This window comes from Ochotona princeps, chromosome 28, assembly GCF_030435755.1.
Source record: "Ochotona princeps isolate mOchPri1 chromosome 28, mOchPri1.hap1, whole genome shotgun sequence".
NCBI classification, from domain to species: Eukaryota; Metazoa; Chordata; class Mammalia; order Lagomorpha; family Ochotonidae; genus Ochotona; species Ochotona princeps.
Window position 1 is genome coordinate 12,326,502 of NC_080859.1, and position 13,573 is coordinate 12,340,074.

Below are 13,573 nucleotides of genomic sequence, written 5' to 3' on the forward strand. Positions count from 1 at the left end.
TTTACCCCTTCACATTTTACACCTGAGCTTTGTTTCCTAAGCCGTGAGCAAGGAAATGGATGTGAAGTGGAGCAGCCTGAACATGAAAGGCCTGTGTGCCACCACGCTGGCCCTGACTTCATTTTTCTTAAGGGTTGCAAGTAATCTTTTTACATATTGGACACTACTGATATATTGTTGACAAACTGGACTTTTTAGAGGGAAATTTCTCCATTTATTGGTTTACTATTTAAATAGTAGCAGTCGTTTGGGCCAGGGTGTCCCAAAACTGGAAGCTGAGAAAGGAATCCAGGCCTTCTATGTGGTGGTAGGATCCCGGTCATTTGAAAATCACTGTTGCCACACAGCGTGTGCATTAGCAGGATGTTGGCAACCTAGCCGCTTCCTTGGGTTTAATGCCCACACCACAGGCTTGGTTTTATAGTTGGCTAGGCCAGATCTGCGGAAAGCACAGCAGGAATCTTGGGCTCTGTAATGTGACTCATCTTCCAATTCCTTTTCCTCTTAGGATTTTATTAGGGCTTGGTGTTAGGCTTTCTAATTTGGATGTGCAGTAGGTGTTTCTCTAGGAAACAACGTTCGCTGCCGGACCTCAATGTTCAGCTTGATGCCCAGGGTGCTGATGAGTTCTGTTTGCTGGGGCTGGGTGGCTCTACCAGTGCTTTGCTACACTGCCTACGCTCTGGTATCTCTCTTCTATGTTAACTTTATTGCAGCTCCTGTTTTGTATGCCTCCAGTCATTAAGCTCTGCATTTGAGTAGATTCTTAAGCAACGCTTGTTGGAGCCCCTGTCCCTGGCTGCGTCCTCCCCATCTGCCAGCCCAGCTGTACACTAGGACTCCAACGTGCTGTGCCACAATTGGAAACTGTCCGTAGACTGAGAACCAGAAAGGTTGTGGGCTCAAACTATTTGTCTCTCCGAAGTCAAATCTTGCCCTGTTGTCAGTATCTGAAAACAACTGCATTTTATTCAGTTGTGTAGAAGTGTATGAGGGGAGAAATATTCTGGAACCAGTACTTTGTCATATTAGAATCAGAAGGCTTCCACCACAATTTTGTATATGTTTAAGCAGACTTGGTAGCTTAAAAGGAGAGAGTCAGCCTTAATATCATATAGTTGAAACTGAACTAAGTGAAATGAGCTTATGATGCTCATGAACGGGTTCAGTTCTCTGATATTCCTGCCTCCCACCCCCAGTGGCCCATTGAGTTCTTCATGAACAAAGCAGACTTGGATGGGAGGGTCATTATTTGGACTTTGCATCAAGGAGTCACATCTGTGGACATCTCATTTGGAAAGTTAAAGTTGGTTTTGACAAAGTCCTATCTGGTAAAGGTTGAGAAGGAGCTCTTGCTGGACTGGGCGGGGCTGGTGGTGTGTGTGTGTGTGTGTGTGTGTGTGTGTGTGTGTGTGTGATGGCAATGCCTGGACAGTGAGGTTCAAGCAACAGAGTGTGTCAGGGCAGGGGTATTTAGAGCCTCGCACATCTTCAAACGTGTTCTCTGTTAATGACCCCCCTTCAGATTCTCAGGGGATGTAATTTAGCAGGTCCACTGTGATTAGCAGGAAAGGTTGTCTCTGATGGTGGGTTTGTGAGATTGTGTAGGATTTTGTCTGATTAGACCATAGAGAAAAAAGATACCCTTTGTTGTAAGTCCTACTCTTTTTCTCTTCTGGGTAAATCTAAACTTAAATATATTTTAAGGGTCGAGTGACAGAGAAAAGGGGGAGACAAATCTACCGTCTACTAGTTCACTCTCCAAAAAGCCGTAAGTGCGAAGTTTGGGCCAGCCTAAGGCAGGAAGCTGGAACTCCAGCCCAGTTTCCTGTGCGGGTACAGGGACCTAAGCACTTGGACCATCATCTGCTGCTTTCCCAGGAACTTTAGCAGGAAGCTGGATCAAAAGTATGGTGACCCAGACTCAGACTGACAAGTGCAAGCAGCAGCTTAACCTGGTATACCCCAACACCTACCCTAGCCTAAACTACTTTAAAGTAAAATCTTTTTGATGGAAGAAGAGTCTCATTGTGGATGTAGTTGAATCTGCTTGATAATTAATGTTATCCCCATTTGGAAATGGCCTAGAAGAGATAATTATCTCATACTTGGAGCTTTTAGCTTTGTATAAATATGTCGGAGGGCCTCAGAAGTATGCTTTCTTTTTGAGACCCTGTTTGAATATAGCAAGTCTGTGTCTGCCCAAGAAGGTTTTTTTTTAGATTAGTTCTATTCTTCAAGTTGTTTTGATGACTTCTTTCTTTAAAGATTGACTTGGTTATTTGAGACAGATGAGAGGAGAGAGCACATACTTCATCTGCTGGCTCATACCTCAAATGGCTGCACTGGCCAGGGCTGAGCCAGGCCAAAGCCAGGAGCTTCACCTGAGTCTCCCATGTGGATAGCAAGTGCCCAAAACTTGCCCTGTCTTCCACTACTTTTCCAGGCCATTAGTTGGGAGTTGAATCAGAAGTGGAACAGTACATGAACTGACACCTGTATGACATGCCCACTTCACAGACAGTGGCTTAATCTACTGTGTCACAATACCAGCCCCTGTTTTGGCTTCTTGGGTTTAAAATACCACCTGTTTTGTTTCACCTTCTCAGAAAATGTGGTGGTTTAAAGGGATTAAGGGCTGCTGGTGTTTGCTCCGTTCCTTTCACGTTGCTTACTGGGTTGTTTGTCATGGCTCTCTCTCTACTTTCATCCTAACTTCTGAATTGTGTCCCTCACTTAACTCTGGTGTCCACACCCTGTACACTATACCCTTGGTTTCTCACCGTATCCTCTCCACATATTTAATCCAGAGTTAACAGTTTGCTTGCCCTTGAAATATTTTCATTCACTTTTTAACTGATAGAATATACATGACATACTTCCTCTTTTATCAGACCTTGTAAGGGCTGCTGAAAGTTCTTATGGAGACTGGTACCTAATAAATTCCACTGGGCTTTCTGAAGTCAACTATTCTTGTTCCCTGGGTCTCCACTCCCATGCCCGCTCCCATAGCACAACATTCTCTCTTCATGTTAGTATTCTCCTCAAGCTACCTGTGTCTTTCCCACAGTGACCTGTGGGTTTGGGCAGATGGCTTGGCTGCCATAGTCACAGAGGACAGGAAGGCTGCGTGCCACCCCAGTCTCATGATGCTGTCTCAGTACCTGTCCTCCAGGCCGGGAGGAAGCAAGGGCCCAGCTTCCGGGAAGGGTTGTCCCTCCGTTGGTGTTTTTGCGCCCCGTCCACCTTGTCCGTCTTTACTCTTCCTTCCCATAGATTATATGCCTGAGTTGTTCCCATCTTAGACAAACAAAAAGGGATTTTATTCTGCACCACATTTTCTCTTGTCTGATCACGGTGCTTTTATTTTTTATACATGGGTGTGTCCCTTGAAAGAATGACCTTCAGCCCTTGATTTGCCTTTCAACCTTCCATTCTCTCCTTGGCCCTGAAAGTACCTCATGAGAGCCAACTGCACGGGCTCCTTGAGCCTCGCTTTGCTTGGCCTGTCTCAGGCAGTACCAGTGACCACTTCCTGCCTGGGGAACCCCTCCTCTGGTGTCTGGGATGCTGCTCTGCAGACTTGCCGTGCAGTTCTCCGTGCTGCCACTTCTTGACCCAGCTCCTTGGTGCTGGTGGTCCTGGGACCTGCGCTCCTTTTAAGTGGTCTCACTTGTTTGTGTGGTTTTCATTAGCACCAAGACCCATGTGATTCAGAAATCTGAATCGTTTTTTGAACTGCCAACCACATAACACAGTCATTAAAGCAGTCCTACACAATGGTAATGTCTTCCACATTGATAGTGAGGAAAATAAAATTAAATAACCTGTTTGATGTCAGGTGATCATGTGGAAGAGCCAGCATCTAAAATCAGGCCTTCAGCATATAATTATCGATTAATTTGACTCTTATTGATTAATCTTAGTGCTATAAAGCACTTCCAGCTCGTGGTCTGACAAATGTGTAAACTATGTCTTATCCCACACTGAATGCCATCTTATAATTCAGTTGTTAATTCCTCAGATGGACAAGGAAGATGGGGAGAGAAGGGAAGAGAGGGAATGTTAAAACCTGGATTCACAAGCTCAATGAATGATGTTCCTGCCTCCAGCTACACAAGTCAGCTGTGTGTGGGGGGCTGACATACCTCCCACTCTCTCATCACCTTAATGGCCTGTCCAGCTGAATGGGGCATTTGTCATTCATTTTGCATGTTTAGCATGATTTGTAATCATTTCTTCCTCTTCCCTTCCTGCTGTGCTGCTGTCACAGTTGAGAACTTGGTCTTGAGCTGGATAGCTGGTACAGTGATCGTCTGACCCACCACTTCACAGATTATCCAAGCTTTAGAACCATGATTTGTTTTCTTACTTTTGTTATTAAAGTTTTGTAACATTAAAAATTAATCATTATAAAAATGAAATTAAAAAGACATGCAAAATGTAAACTCCACTTTAAATAGTATTAAAGTCAGCTTACGTAAAATCACTTTGTCAAATTGCCATGGAAGTTTTTGGGTACTAATTTTCTATGCGTGCCTTGTCGCAGATGGATAGCAAACAGTCTGGATGGGCGCTGGTCCAGGAACCATGTCAAGGAGACAGCGCTCCCAGGAGCTGATGAAAAGCAAGCTCTTCAGTGATCCTAGATGGTTACCACATGGGCTTCTGTTACTTGAAATGGAAACATTTCCACCAGGAGCTTTTGGCTTATAGATAGCTTGTGTATGAGGATTTAAGAGGTTTGAGAAAACCCTTTGTTTCTTAAGTTTACCATCTTTATGGTAGGAATAAGTCCTATTAGAACAAGAGGTGACCATGTGTTATAATTTGTGCTAAAATCAAAGAACTGGCTTAAGAAACAAGCCAGTGTTTTCTTAAACACCTTGAAATACATTAAACCCATTAAAAAATTATTTCCTTGGGTGTATGTGTGTTTAAATTGATAGCTTTATATGTGCCCAAAAGTCAGCCTCTGATATGAAGTAAAATCTCCATTGCTGAAAGATTAAAAGTCTGCATAGGTAATCTGGATGTTAAGTAATAAGTTAACCTGGATTTTGGTAGACATTTGACTAAACGCTTGTCAGAAAATTTAGGTCAATGATGTGTAGACAGGAGATGTTAAATGGTTAAACTGCGGACTGTCTCTTGGCTTAACCCATTCTTTTTTTTTAAAAGAAGATTAAAAGGCAGAAAGGAGAGGGAGATGGAGAGACAGAGAAAGCTTCCATCTACTGGTTCACTTCCCAAATAGCCACAACACCAGGAGTGGACCAGGCTGTGGCAGGGACCCAGGACTCCTGTCATGAGCTATCCTGAGTGGCAGCGACCGAAGTGTTTGGCCCATGTGTTTCCCCTGCTTTCCTAGGTGTGTTAGTGGAATCTGGATCAGAGGCAGAGCAGCTAGGACATGAACAGGTGTTCTGATATGGGATGCTGCCTTGGAAAGTCATGACTTAACCCACTGTGCCACAGTACCAGTCCCTGTCTCTTAGCTTTAAACAGGACATGGCTGAAGAAATGAAAGAACCGAGTTTTGAGGGAACACAATTCAGGGATGAGAATGCACTAACTGCTACGTTGAGATTCCAATCAGTTAGTTTAGAAATATATTAAGTAAAACTACACTGTCCAGACCCCATTGTTGTCTACATCAGGTCCAACATGTGAGGAAGCTGTGGGCAAGTGCATGAGAAAGTGCCATCTCCACGTGTGAGATATATGGGATCAAAAAGTCAGAAGAACCTTTTGTTCATTGTAGGATATAAAGGAAATTAAGCAGTGAATCTTTAGCACCATGCCAGGTTCTGAAAAACTACCACGAAGAATGTCTAGCATGAACAACTTCATTACCAACTACCAAGTAAATGATTCAGGTGTAAATTTTCATGTTTTATTGAATTAATTTAAGCAGCGAGGATGCATTGTAACTGGAGAGAGCCGATTCTTAAGGAAATTGGAAGGTATGAATGTTGTTTTATTCCATTTTCAGACCACTCATGGAAATAGAGAGATAATATCTTGCTAAACCCAGACCTAGATAATGACTAAAAGTTTTATTTAAATAAAACTTTTAAGGCAATGTAGCACACAATTGGAATGGAAAAGGGGCAGGAAAACACACCCTCACCAGGGTCTGTGTGCTGCTCAAAACAAAAGTGGGAAATGAAAACTTACTTTTAAAAATAGGAAATCTAAAAAGAAAATTAAAGAAGAAAAGGTCAACCATGTAGCAGGTTCCAAGTTACAGAATGACAGATGTTCTGCAGGTGGACAGATAAGAGGAAGTGTAGCCAAGCGCAGTAGCCTAGCAGCTGTGGTCCTTGCCTTGCACGCGCCAGGATCCCATGTGGCTGCCAGTTCTAATCCTGGCAGTCCTTCCCATCCAGCTCCCTGCTTGTGGCCTGGGAAAGCAGTCAAGGATGGCCCAAAAGCCTTGGGACCCTGCACCTGTGTGGGAGACCTGGAGGAGGCTCCGGGATCCTGACTTTCCAATAAAAATAAAATCTTTAAAAAAAGAAGAGGAGGAGGAATTGGTGACTTTGAAGACATGCAGAGGAGAGTGTGAAATGGCAGCTCCAAGTGGGCATGGTGGCACCACAGGTTACGCTGCTGCCTGCAACACTAGCATCCTGTATCAGAGATCCAGTCCCAGCTGCTCCTCTTCTCGTAAGAGCCACCTGCTAATGCCCCTAGTGAGACAGCAGGTGCTGGCTCAAGTGTTGGACTTCTGCCAACCACTGTGGAAGACCCAGATGGAGTTCCCAGCTCCTGGCTGCAGCCTCACCTGATTCTGACTGTTGCAACTATTTGAGCCAGAGGATGACAATCTTCTTTCTCTCTCTACCTTTCAAATGTAAATAATTATCAGAAATAAAAAGCACAGACCTTACTTGTGCTCAGAGGAGTAGGCAGTTTGGGGTGGCCAGAGCTCCTCCAGGAATACAGGGACCTAGGGTACAGAGCAACCGTCTGGTTGGGATCTCCCCCAGGGAAGATCCAGACCTGCACCTCTCAAACTTACATGCACGTAAGTCACATGAATTCCTGTCCAAGGCAGGATTGTGAACATCTGCCCTCCTCACACACTACCGTGTGTGACGCAGATACTGCTGGTCTCTACACCACTGTTGTTTGAGTAGCAGAACTAAATTTTGTCTTAAGATTTATCAATGTTTTGTTTGCTGATAGGAGTTGCCACTATTGGCGTTTGTTGAGTAGTACAAAATACATGGCTTTTTTTTTTTTAAATTAAGGTAAATGGTCTTATTTAAACTTTATTCTACTAATGATGCAATGATACTTATTGCCAGGTGCAAAATAAATAATTTAGTCTGAAGTTCACCTCTTCTATTGAATTAAGGTACAGACAATCAATTTGGTGATGGAAAGAGCTTCAAGCTTGAATTAGGGGCAGGTGTTACATCACAACAAGTTAAGGTACCACATGGGGCGCCTGGATCTCAGAGTGCCAGTTCAAGTCCCTGCTACTTTGCTTCCTGCTAGTGCACCTGGAAAAGCGGTAGATAATGGCTGAGGTACTCGCTCCCTGCCCCCTCGTGGGGGAGGACAGATGCTTTCCTTCTGGCCCAGCCCTGGCTGGGGCCGGTGCAGCGGGAACCAGTGAATGGAGCTCACCCTCTGGCTCTGTGTGTGTATGTGTGTGTGTGTGAATGGATGTGGGTGTCATTCTGCCTTTCATGTAAATAAATCTTGTAAAAATTTAGGAATTAGATTTTTAGTTATATTACAAAACAGTTGTATGACTTTATTGAGATAACTCGTTTTTGTCTTTTGTTTTGGATCTAAAATGGAATATTTGCTATTTTATAGAATTATTGTAAGTGTTGGGAAAATATATATAGTTTTCTGTAGGGAAAGGTTAATGATGATCTCAGTTTGATAATTTTTTTTAAGATTTATTAGAAAGGCAAATATACAGAGAGGAATAGACAGAAAGGAAGATCTTCCATCCGATGATTCACTCCCCAAAGTGGCCACAATGGCTGGAGCTGAGCCAGTCCCAAGCCAGGAGCCTATGCAGGTGCAGGGTCCCAAAGCTTTGGACTGTTCTTGACTGCTTTCCCAGGTCACAAGCAGGGAGCTGGATGGGAAGTGGGGCTGCTCGGATGAGAACCGGCGCCCTGTATGGGATCCTGGTGCGTGCCAGGTGAGGACTTTAGCCACTTAGCTACCACACCAGGCCCAGTTTGATAACTTTTGAAATCTCTTACAAGCTAACCTTTTGTGAGTTTTTTTTAAATAAAGAATATTGAATGGCCTAACTAATATGTGTGAGATTACTTATCCTTCGGCTTTTGGTCTTCTTTTCCTTAATGAATCTTGGCAAAATAGGTTGGTAGGGGATGAGATTGGTTCTTGGCAGCTTGTGAATCTGCCTCCACTGCCCTACCCCAAAGTCTGTTAGCATTCCCAACGTAAGGTGTATTCATCACTGATGGGAGAGTATTGTATTTGCGAATGCTGTGCAAGCATGAAAAACAAATTGATCTGATTTTGGGGGTGACTTGTTACAGGAAATTTTGTGTAAGATTGCTATGTGACAGGAATTGCTTAGTCACCACCAGGCCCAGAAACAGGCACAGCAGTTGCAGTGCTCCCCAGGATTAGGGGTTCAGAAGTGATGACTAGGAAGATGCTGGAAGTAGGTTTGAGCCCTTTGGGGCAGGGATTCAGGGATCTCGTGCCCAGAGCCCAGAAGGAGGGCACATTCCTAGCTTCAGTGACTCCGTATTCTGTGGGGACAGAGCCAGCTGGAGGCAGGCTGATGCAGGGCCCTGGGATGTGTGGGTCAGGGCCCACAGGGTTGGGCAGGAATGTATTAGGCAGATTAGTATGTAGTCTCAGCTGTGTCTTTTGATACCAGCCTGTTTATTTAACATTTTTGTTTCGTGACTGAGGAATACTCTCATTTATGCTTGAACTTTAAATGGATGGCTCGACATTGTGAGCACCTTGTTTATTAATTTAATAGCTCTGAGATTGGAGCGAGTGTCGGCAATTGAAGAGTAAGTGTGGTCCTGCCAGCAGACGTCTTGCTATAATCTGTGTTCTCTAACTCTGGGCCCGGCCCTTGCTTTGGTTTTGCAGATCGCCTGCAGCTCCCCAGGAATATGATTGAAAACAGCATGTTTGAGGAAGAACCAGATGTGGTGGATTTAGCCAAAGAGCCTTGTTTACATCCTCTGGAGCCGGATGAGGTGGAGTATGAGCCCCGTGGCTCCCGTCTGCTGGTGCGGGGTCTTGGTGAGCACGAGCTGGACGAAGAGGAGGAGGACTACGAGTCGTCAGCAAAGCTGCTGGGCATGTCCTTCATGAACAGGAGCTCGGGCCTCCGGAACAGTGCCACCGGCTACCGGCAGAGCCCGGATGGGGCTTGTTCAGTGCCCTCCGCAAGGACCATGGGGGTTTGTGCTTTTGTCATTGTGGTTGCTGTTTCTGTTATCATGGTGATTTACCTGCTGCCCAGGTGTACCTTTACCAAAGAAGGATGCCGTAAGAAAAACCAGTCCATGGAACTAATTCAGCCAATTGCTACAAATGGGAAGCTATTTCCGTGGGCCCAGATGCGGCTTCCTGCGGCCATCATCCCGCTGCGCTATGAGCTTAACCTACATCCAAATCTAACCTCCATGACATTCAGTGGCTCAGTGACAATTTCAGTTCAAGCTGTTCAGGCCACTTGGAACATCATTCTTCATAGCACAGGCCATAATATTTCAAGAGTGACCTTTATGTCTGCAGTTTCAAACCAGGAGAAGGAAGTTGAGATCCTGGAGTATCCGTTTCATGAACAGATTGCCATTGTGGCCCCCGAAGCCCTCATTGAAGGGCACAATTACACCATAAGGATAGAGTATACAGCAAACATCTCCAGCTCATACTACGGGTTTTATGGCATCACCTACACAGATGAGAATCACGAGAAAAAGTAGGTCCCTCTTGCATGAATCTGGGTCTGCGGCTTTGACGTCCTCTGTAGAACTGTGGCCCATGCCACAGACTGAAGGTGACTTAGCCAGTGACGCAGAAGACGGTGAGAAGGTGATTGGGAATGATAGAGTGAGGCTTCCGGTCAAAGCCCTAGGCATCACCGTATTGGGGTGGGATGATGGAGTACGTGCTGGTGGAAGGGGATGGAGAAGATCCTGTGAGTCAGAATCTCTTCTCATAAATGCTTAAGTCACCTTGAGCCTTTTTCGTAAGATGAATCCAGTGTTCCGTCACCCTACCTAGTTACTGTGGGAGTCAAAGCAAAGAGGAGTGTGAGTTGTTCTTTAGAATCCGTTTTCCTGGTGTGCAGAGCTTTTAGGAGGTGCTTAGGAGAAAAGGCAGGAAGAAGTATGGGGTGCTTCCATGTATCATTTTTAGTATCCGTAATCTTGACTTTTTTTTCCTTAAGTACCAGTCTTACTATTGGATTTCTGATGGAAAGGTTTTTAAGCAGTCTAGGAGAGAATTTGGTTTTGGAAAGAAAATAAAAGTGACACAAAATGTAAGCTTACTTAGTTCCCAATTTAGATAATATAGTCTGAACTTTAACTTTAGCGTTTATTGGCTTGTAGTTCAGAATTCTGCAAAGATGCAGAGTCCCCTGGATACAGTTGGGCGGGCTGTGGTGGCAGTTCTCTGAGGACAGAGATTAATGACGTGGAGTCCTTGCCACCTGTTTTGTGGGAGGAATAAGTGTGTAGCAGGGTAAGGTCACCTTTGATAGGACTGCTTGTTGATTCTCACCACTGGCTGGATTCGTCGGTGGAAAATACTGAAAAATGAAATGTGGTTCCCTGAAAGAAGAAATGGAGTAATTTTAAATGGCATTTAAAAATTGGTTTTCAAAGTTAATTGTAAAAAAAAAAAGTTAATTGTGAAATTTATTAACATATAAAATGCAGGTTCATTAATATACCTGCTTGGAATAAGACGAATGCCATGGATAGTTTTGTGTCACGCTACGAGATTAAAAATTTAGCATGTCCGAGAGCTGTAATTCAGAGCAGTTTTTAGTCTTGGCTAGTGATGTTGCAGAGTTCCTTATAGTTTTCCCCTCTGGTGTATAGTTAGAGTAAATATTTAAGCTGGTAGGTAGAGTGATAAGGATGTATTCCTTGTTTGTTGGCCAACACTGCTGAGTATGTGTAAAAGCCATCGAGGCTGTGTTTCTTGTGAGCTGGCAGCCCCTTCCTCCTGCCCCGAAATCTCAGCACAGTCTCCCTTCCCTGCACGCTGTGCCACTGCTTGCTCCTGTACTTGTCTGTAAGCAGCCTCAGGTTTAGGGTCCTCCAGCAGTTCCTCATTTCCGACAGGATTCAGCTCAAGGCTGTTGGTAATGTGGCCCCTGGTTTCCTCTCACAGCCCCCTGGGACCTGCCATATTGAACTTTGGGTTCATTTTCCTAAAATCTAATGAAATTGATAGCCTGCATTTACCAGGACCTGGAGTGCCAGAACTGTCACAGGTGTTTTATTTATTTGATCTTTTATCCTGTTTAACCCACTAAAATGAAAAATGTTAATACCATGTTCATTTTACATCTGAGGAGGAAGAGTGGAAACCAAATCCAAGACCAGTTTACCCACAGAGGCACCTGCTTGGCCACCCTAGTCCCCAGCTCTCCTCTACTGCACACTGTTGTTGCCAGTGTCTGCAAATTTTACCTCACCCCCACCTGACTTGTAACTGTAGAGCAATACTTGAAAAAGTGCCGGGAAGGTGGCCAGAATTTCTGAAAGCAACATAGTTGTCAATGAAAGCAGGATTTGAGATATTTAGCATAGAGAGGGCAGTGTACATGAGTCACTGGGGAGCAAGCAGCCTTTTCCAAGGGGCTTTTATGGGAGGTAGTCGGGATTGCCTCTCTTTTGGTGACACTCAGCATTCTGTTTGTCCCCCCACAATTTGGTCCTCTGTATTAATAATAAAAATGTCATCCCCCAGACCCATGAGCCCTCTTCCAGAATCTTCTGATGAGTAGGTAGGAATGTGGAATGTTGGGTCCAGTGGAGAAATGGAATGTGAAAAACATGCTTTGTTTACTTTGCTTCTCTTTGTGTAGATTGCTTCCTGTCTTACCCAATAGAAAAGCCTCCTTACCAGAAAACAGTTACTGTGAACACCAGGGAACAGTGACTAGGCACAGCTTTACAGGGAAAGAGTACAGTGATTTCAAGTGAAAAAGAAGAGCTGTGATTATCTTGCTTATGTAATGAACATCCACATGGGGCTTAATGATAAACAAGCTGGTTTTGATATGAAAAGCTTAAATCCTTATAAAAACATTGAGTGTTAGGAGATCCCATTTCACTCTTAATTGAACAAATCAGACAACCGAGATGTAGATAACAGATCTGCCCAGAGTTTAGAGAGTGCGTGCTTGACTTCCAGATCCTGTACTCTTTTCTTTCCTAGCTGCTTCCTAGTAGTGGAAACAGCCCCAAGCACAAGAGGCTGCATCTGTGACAATCCCTAGCGGAGGCTGTGTCTGCCATGTTGACTGAATCTCAGATGCACGCAGCTGGGTTGTGCTTGCCTGGTGACTCCAGTCTGCACTGTTACTCTAATTAATTGAAAATCTTAATTTTTCCTGTTTATGTTCTTCCCCTAACCCATAACTGAAGACTTTTATATTTTACCTTCTCAGCTGTTTCTACTGTAGAAGGAGGAGATACTCAGTTTCCTCTCTGAAGAAAACAGAGGAATCCAAATATTACAGGACACTTAGCTTTTCAAGTCTTCCTGAAAGTGGAAGCCCTGAATTAGGGATTTAGCAAAGTTAATCTGTACCTGGGCTGGTGTTATAGTGTAACAAGTGAAACCACCATCTGTGATGCCAACATGCCATATGAGCACTGGGTCATGTCCCAGCTGCTCCACTTCTGATCCAGCTTCCAGCTGATTGTCTGGGACAAGTAGCAGAGATGACCCAAGTAATTGGGCCCCTGCTCCCACGTGGATGAAGCTCCTAGCTTTGGTTTGGCCCATTCCCAGTTGTTGGCAGTTCTTAGGGGAGTAAACTTGCATATAGGTGTGTGTGTATGTATGTGTTTACTTCTCTCTCTGTAACTTGGCTCTCAAATAAATAATAAAATAAAATTGAACAGATTATTAGTGGCAATTAATGACCACCCTTATTGATTGTCCATTAGAGAGAGAATCTTCCATGCTCAGCTGAGTCAGGCTGAATGCAGGAGCCGGGAACTCCATCCAGGTCTGTACCCGTATGGATGGTTGGGCCATCATCTGCTTTCCCAGCTGCATTAACAGAAATTCAAGTGAAGCAGCTGGGACACTGATGGAGGGTGCAGGTGTCCCAAGTTGTGGCATAGCCTACTGTGCCACCTCAAGTCCCTGTGCATGTGCTGCTCACACTTTCTGGAGTGTTCTTTCTTCCCTTCTCTGTCTTTTCAAGTATTCTCATTTAAGGTCCTGCTAGTATTTTTGTTATACTGCTTTAACTGTTAGTCAGAATTTGTTTATGCTTTGTTCCACTGTTAGGACATGATTTGCAGCCTGACCCAAGTTTCTACCCGTTGCATAAACCTCTGCCTCT

The 13,573-nt window shown here is 44.3% G+C and overlaps 1 protein-coding gene across 3 annotated transcripts in view; it reads left to right on the forward strand.

Annotated features, from left to right (window-relative positions):
- The window catches only part of LNPEP (leucyl and cystinyl aminopeptidase), an 86,934-nt gene that overhangs the window by 26,204 nt on the left and 47,157 nt on the right, over nucleotides 1-13,573 (forward strand). For all 3 annotated transcript variants that reach the window (XM_058656364.1, XM_058656363.1, XM_004586189.4), the window contains exon 2: nucleotides 9,115-9,955. In XM_058656364.1, coding sequence (XP_058512347.1) covers nucleotides 9,115-9,955 — 841 coding nt within the window. The remainder of the gene's footprint in view (nucleotides 1-9,114; nucleotides 9,956-13,573) is intronic.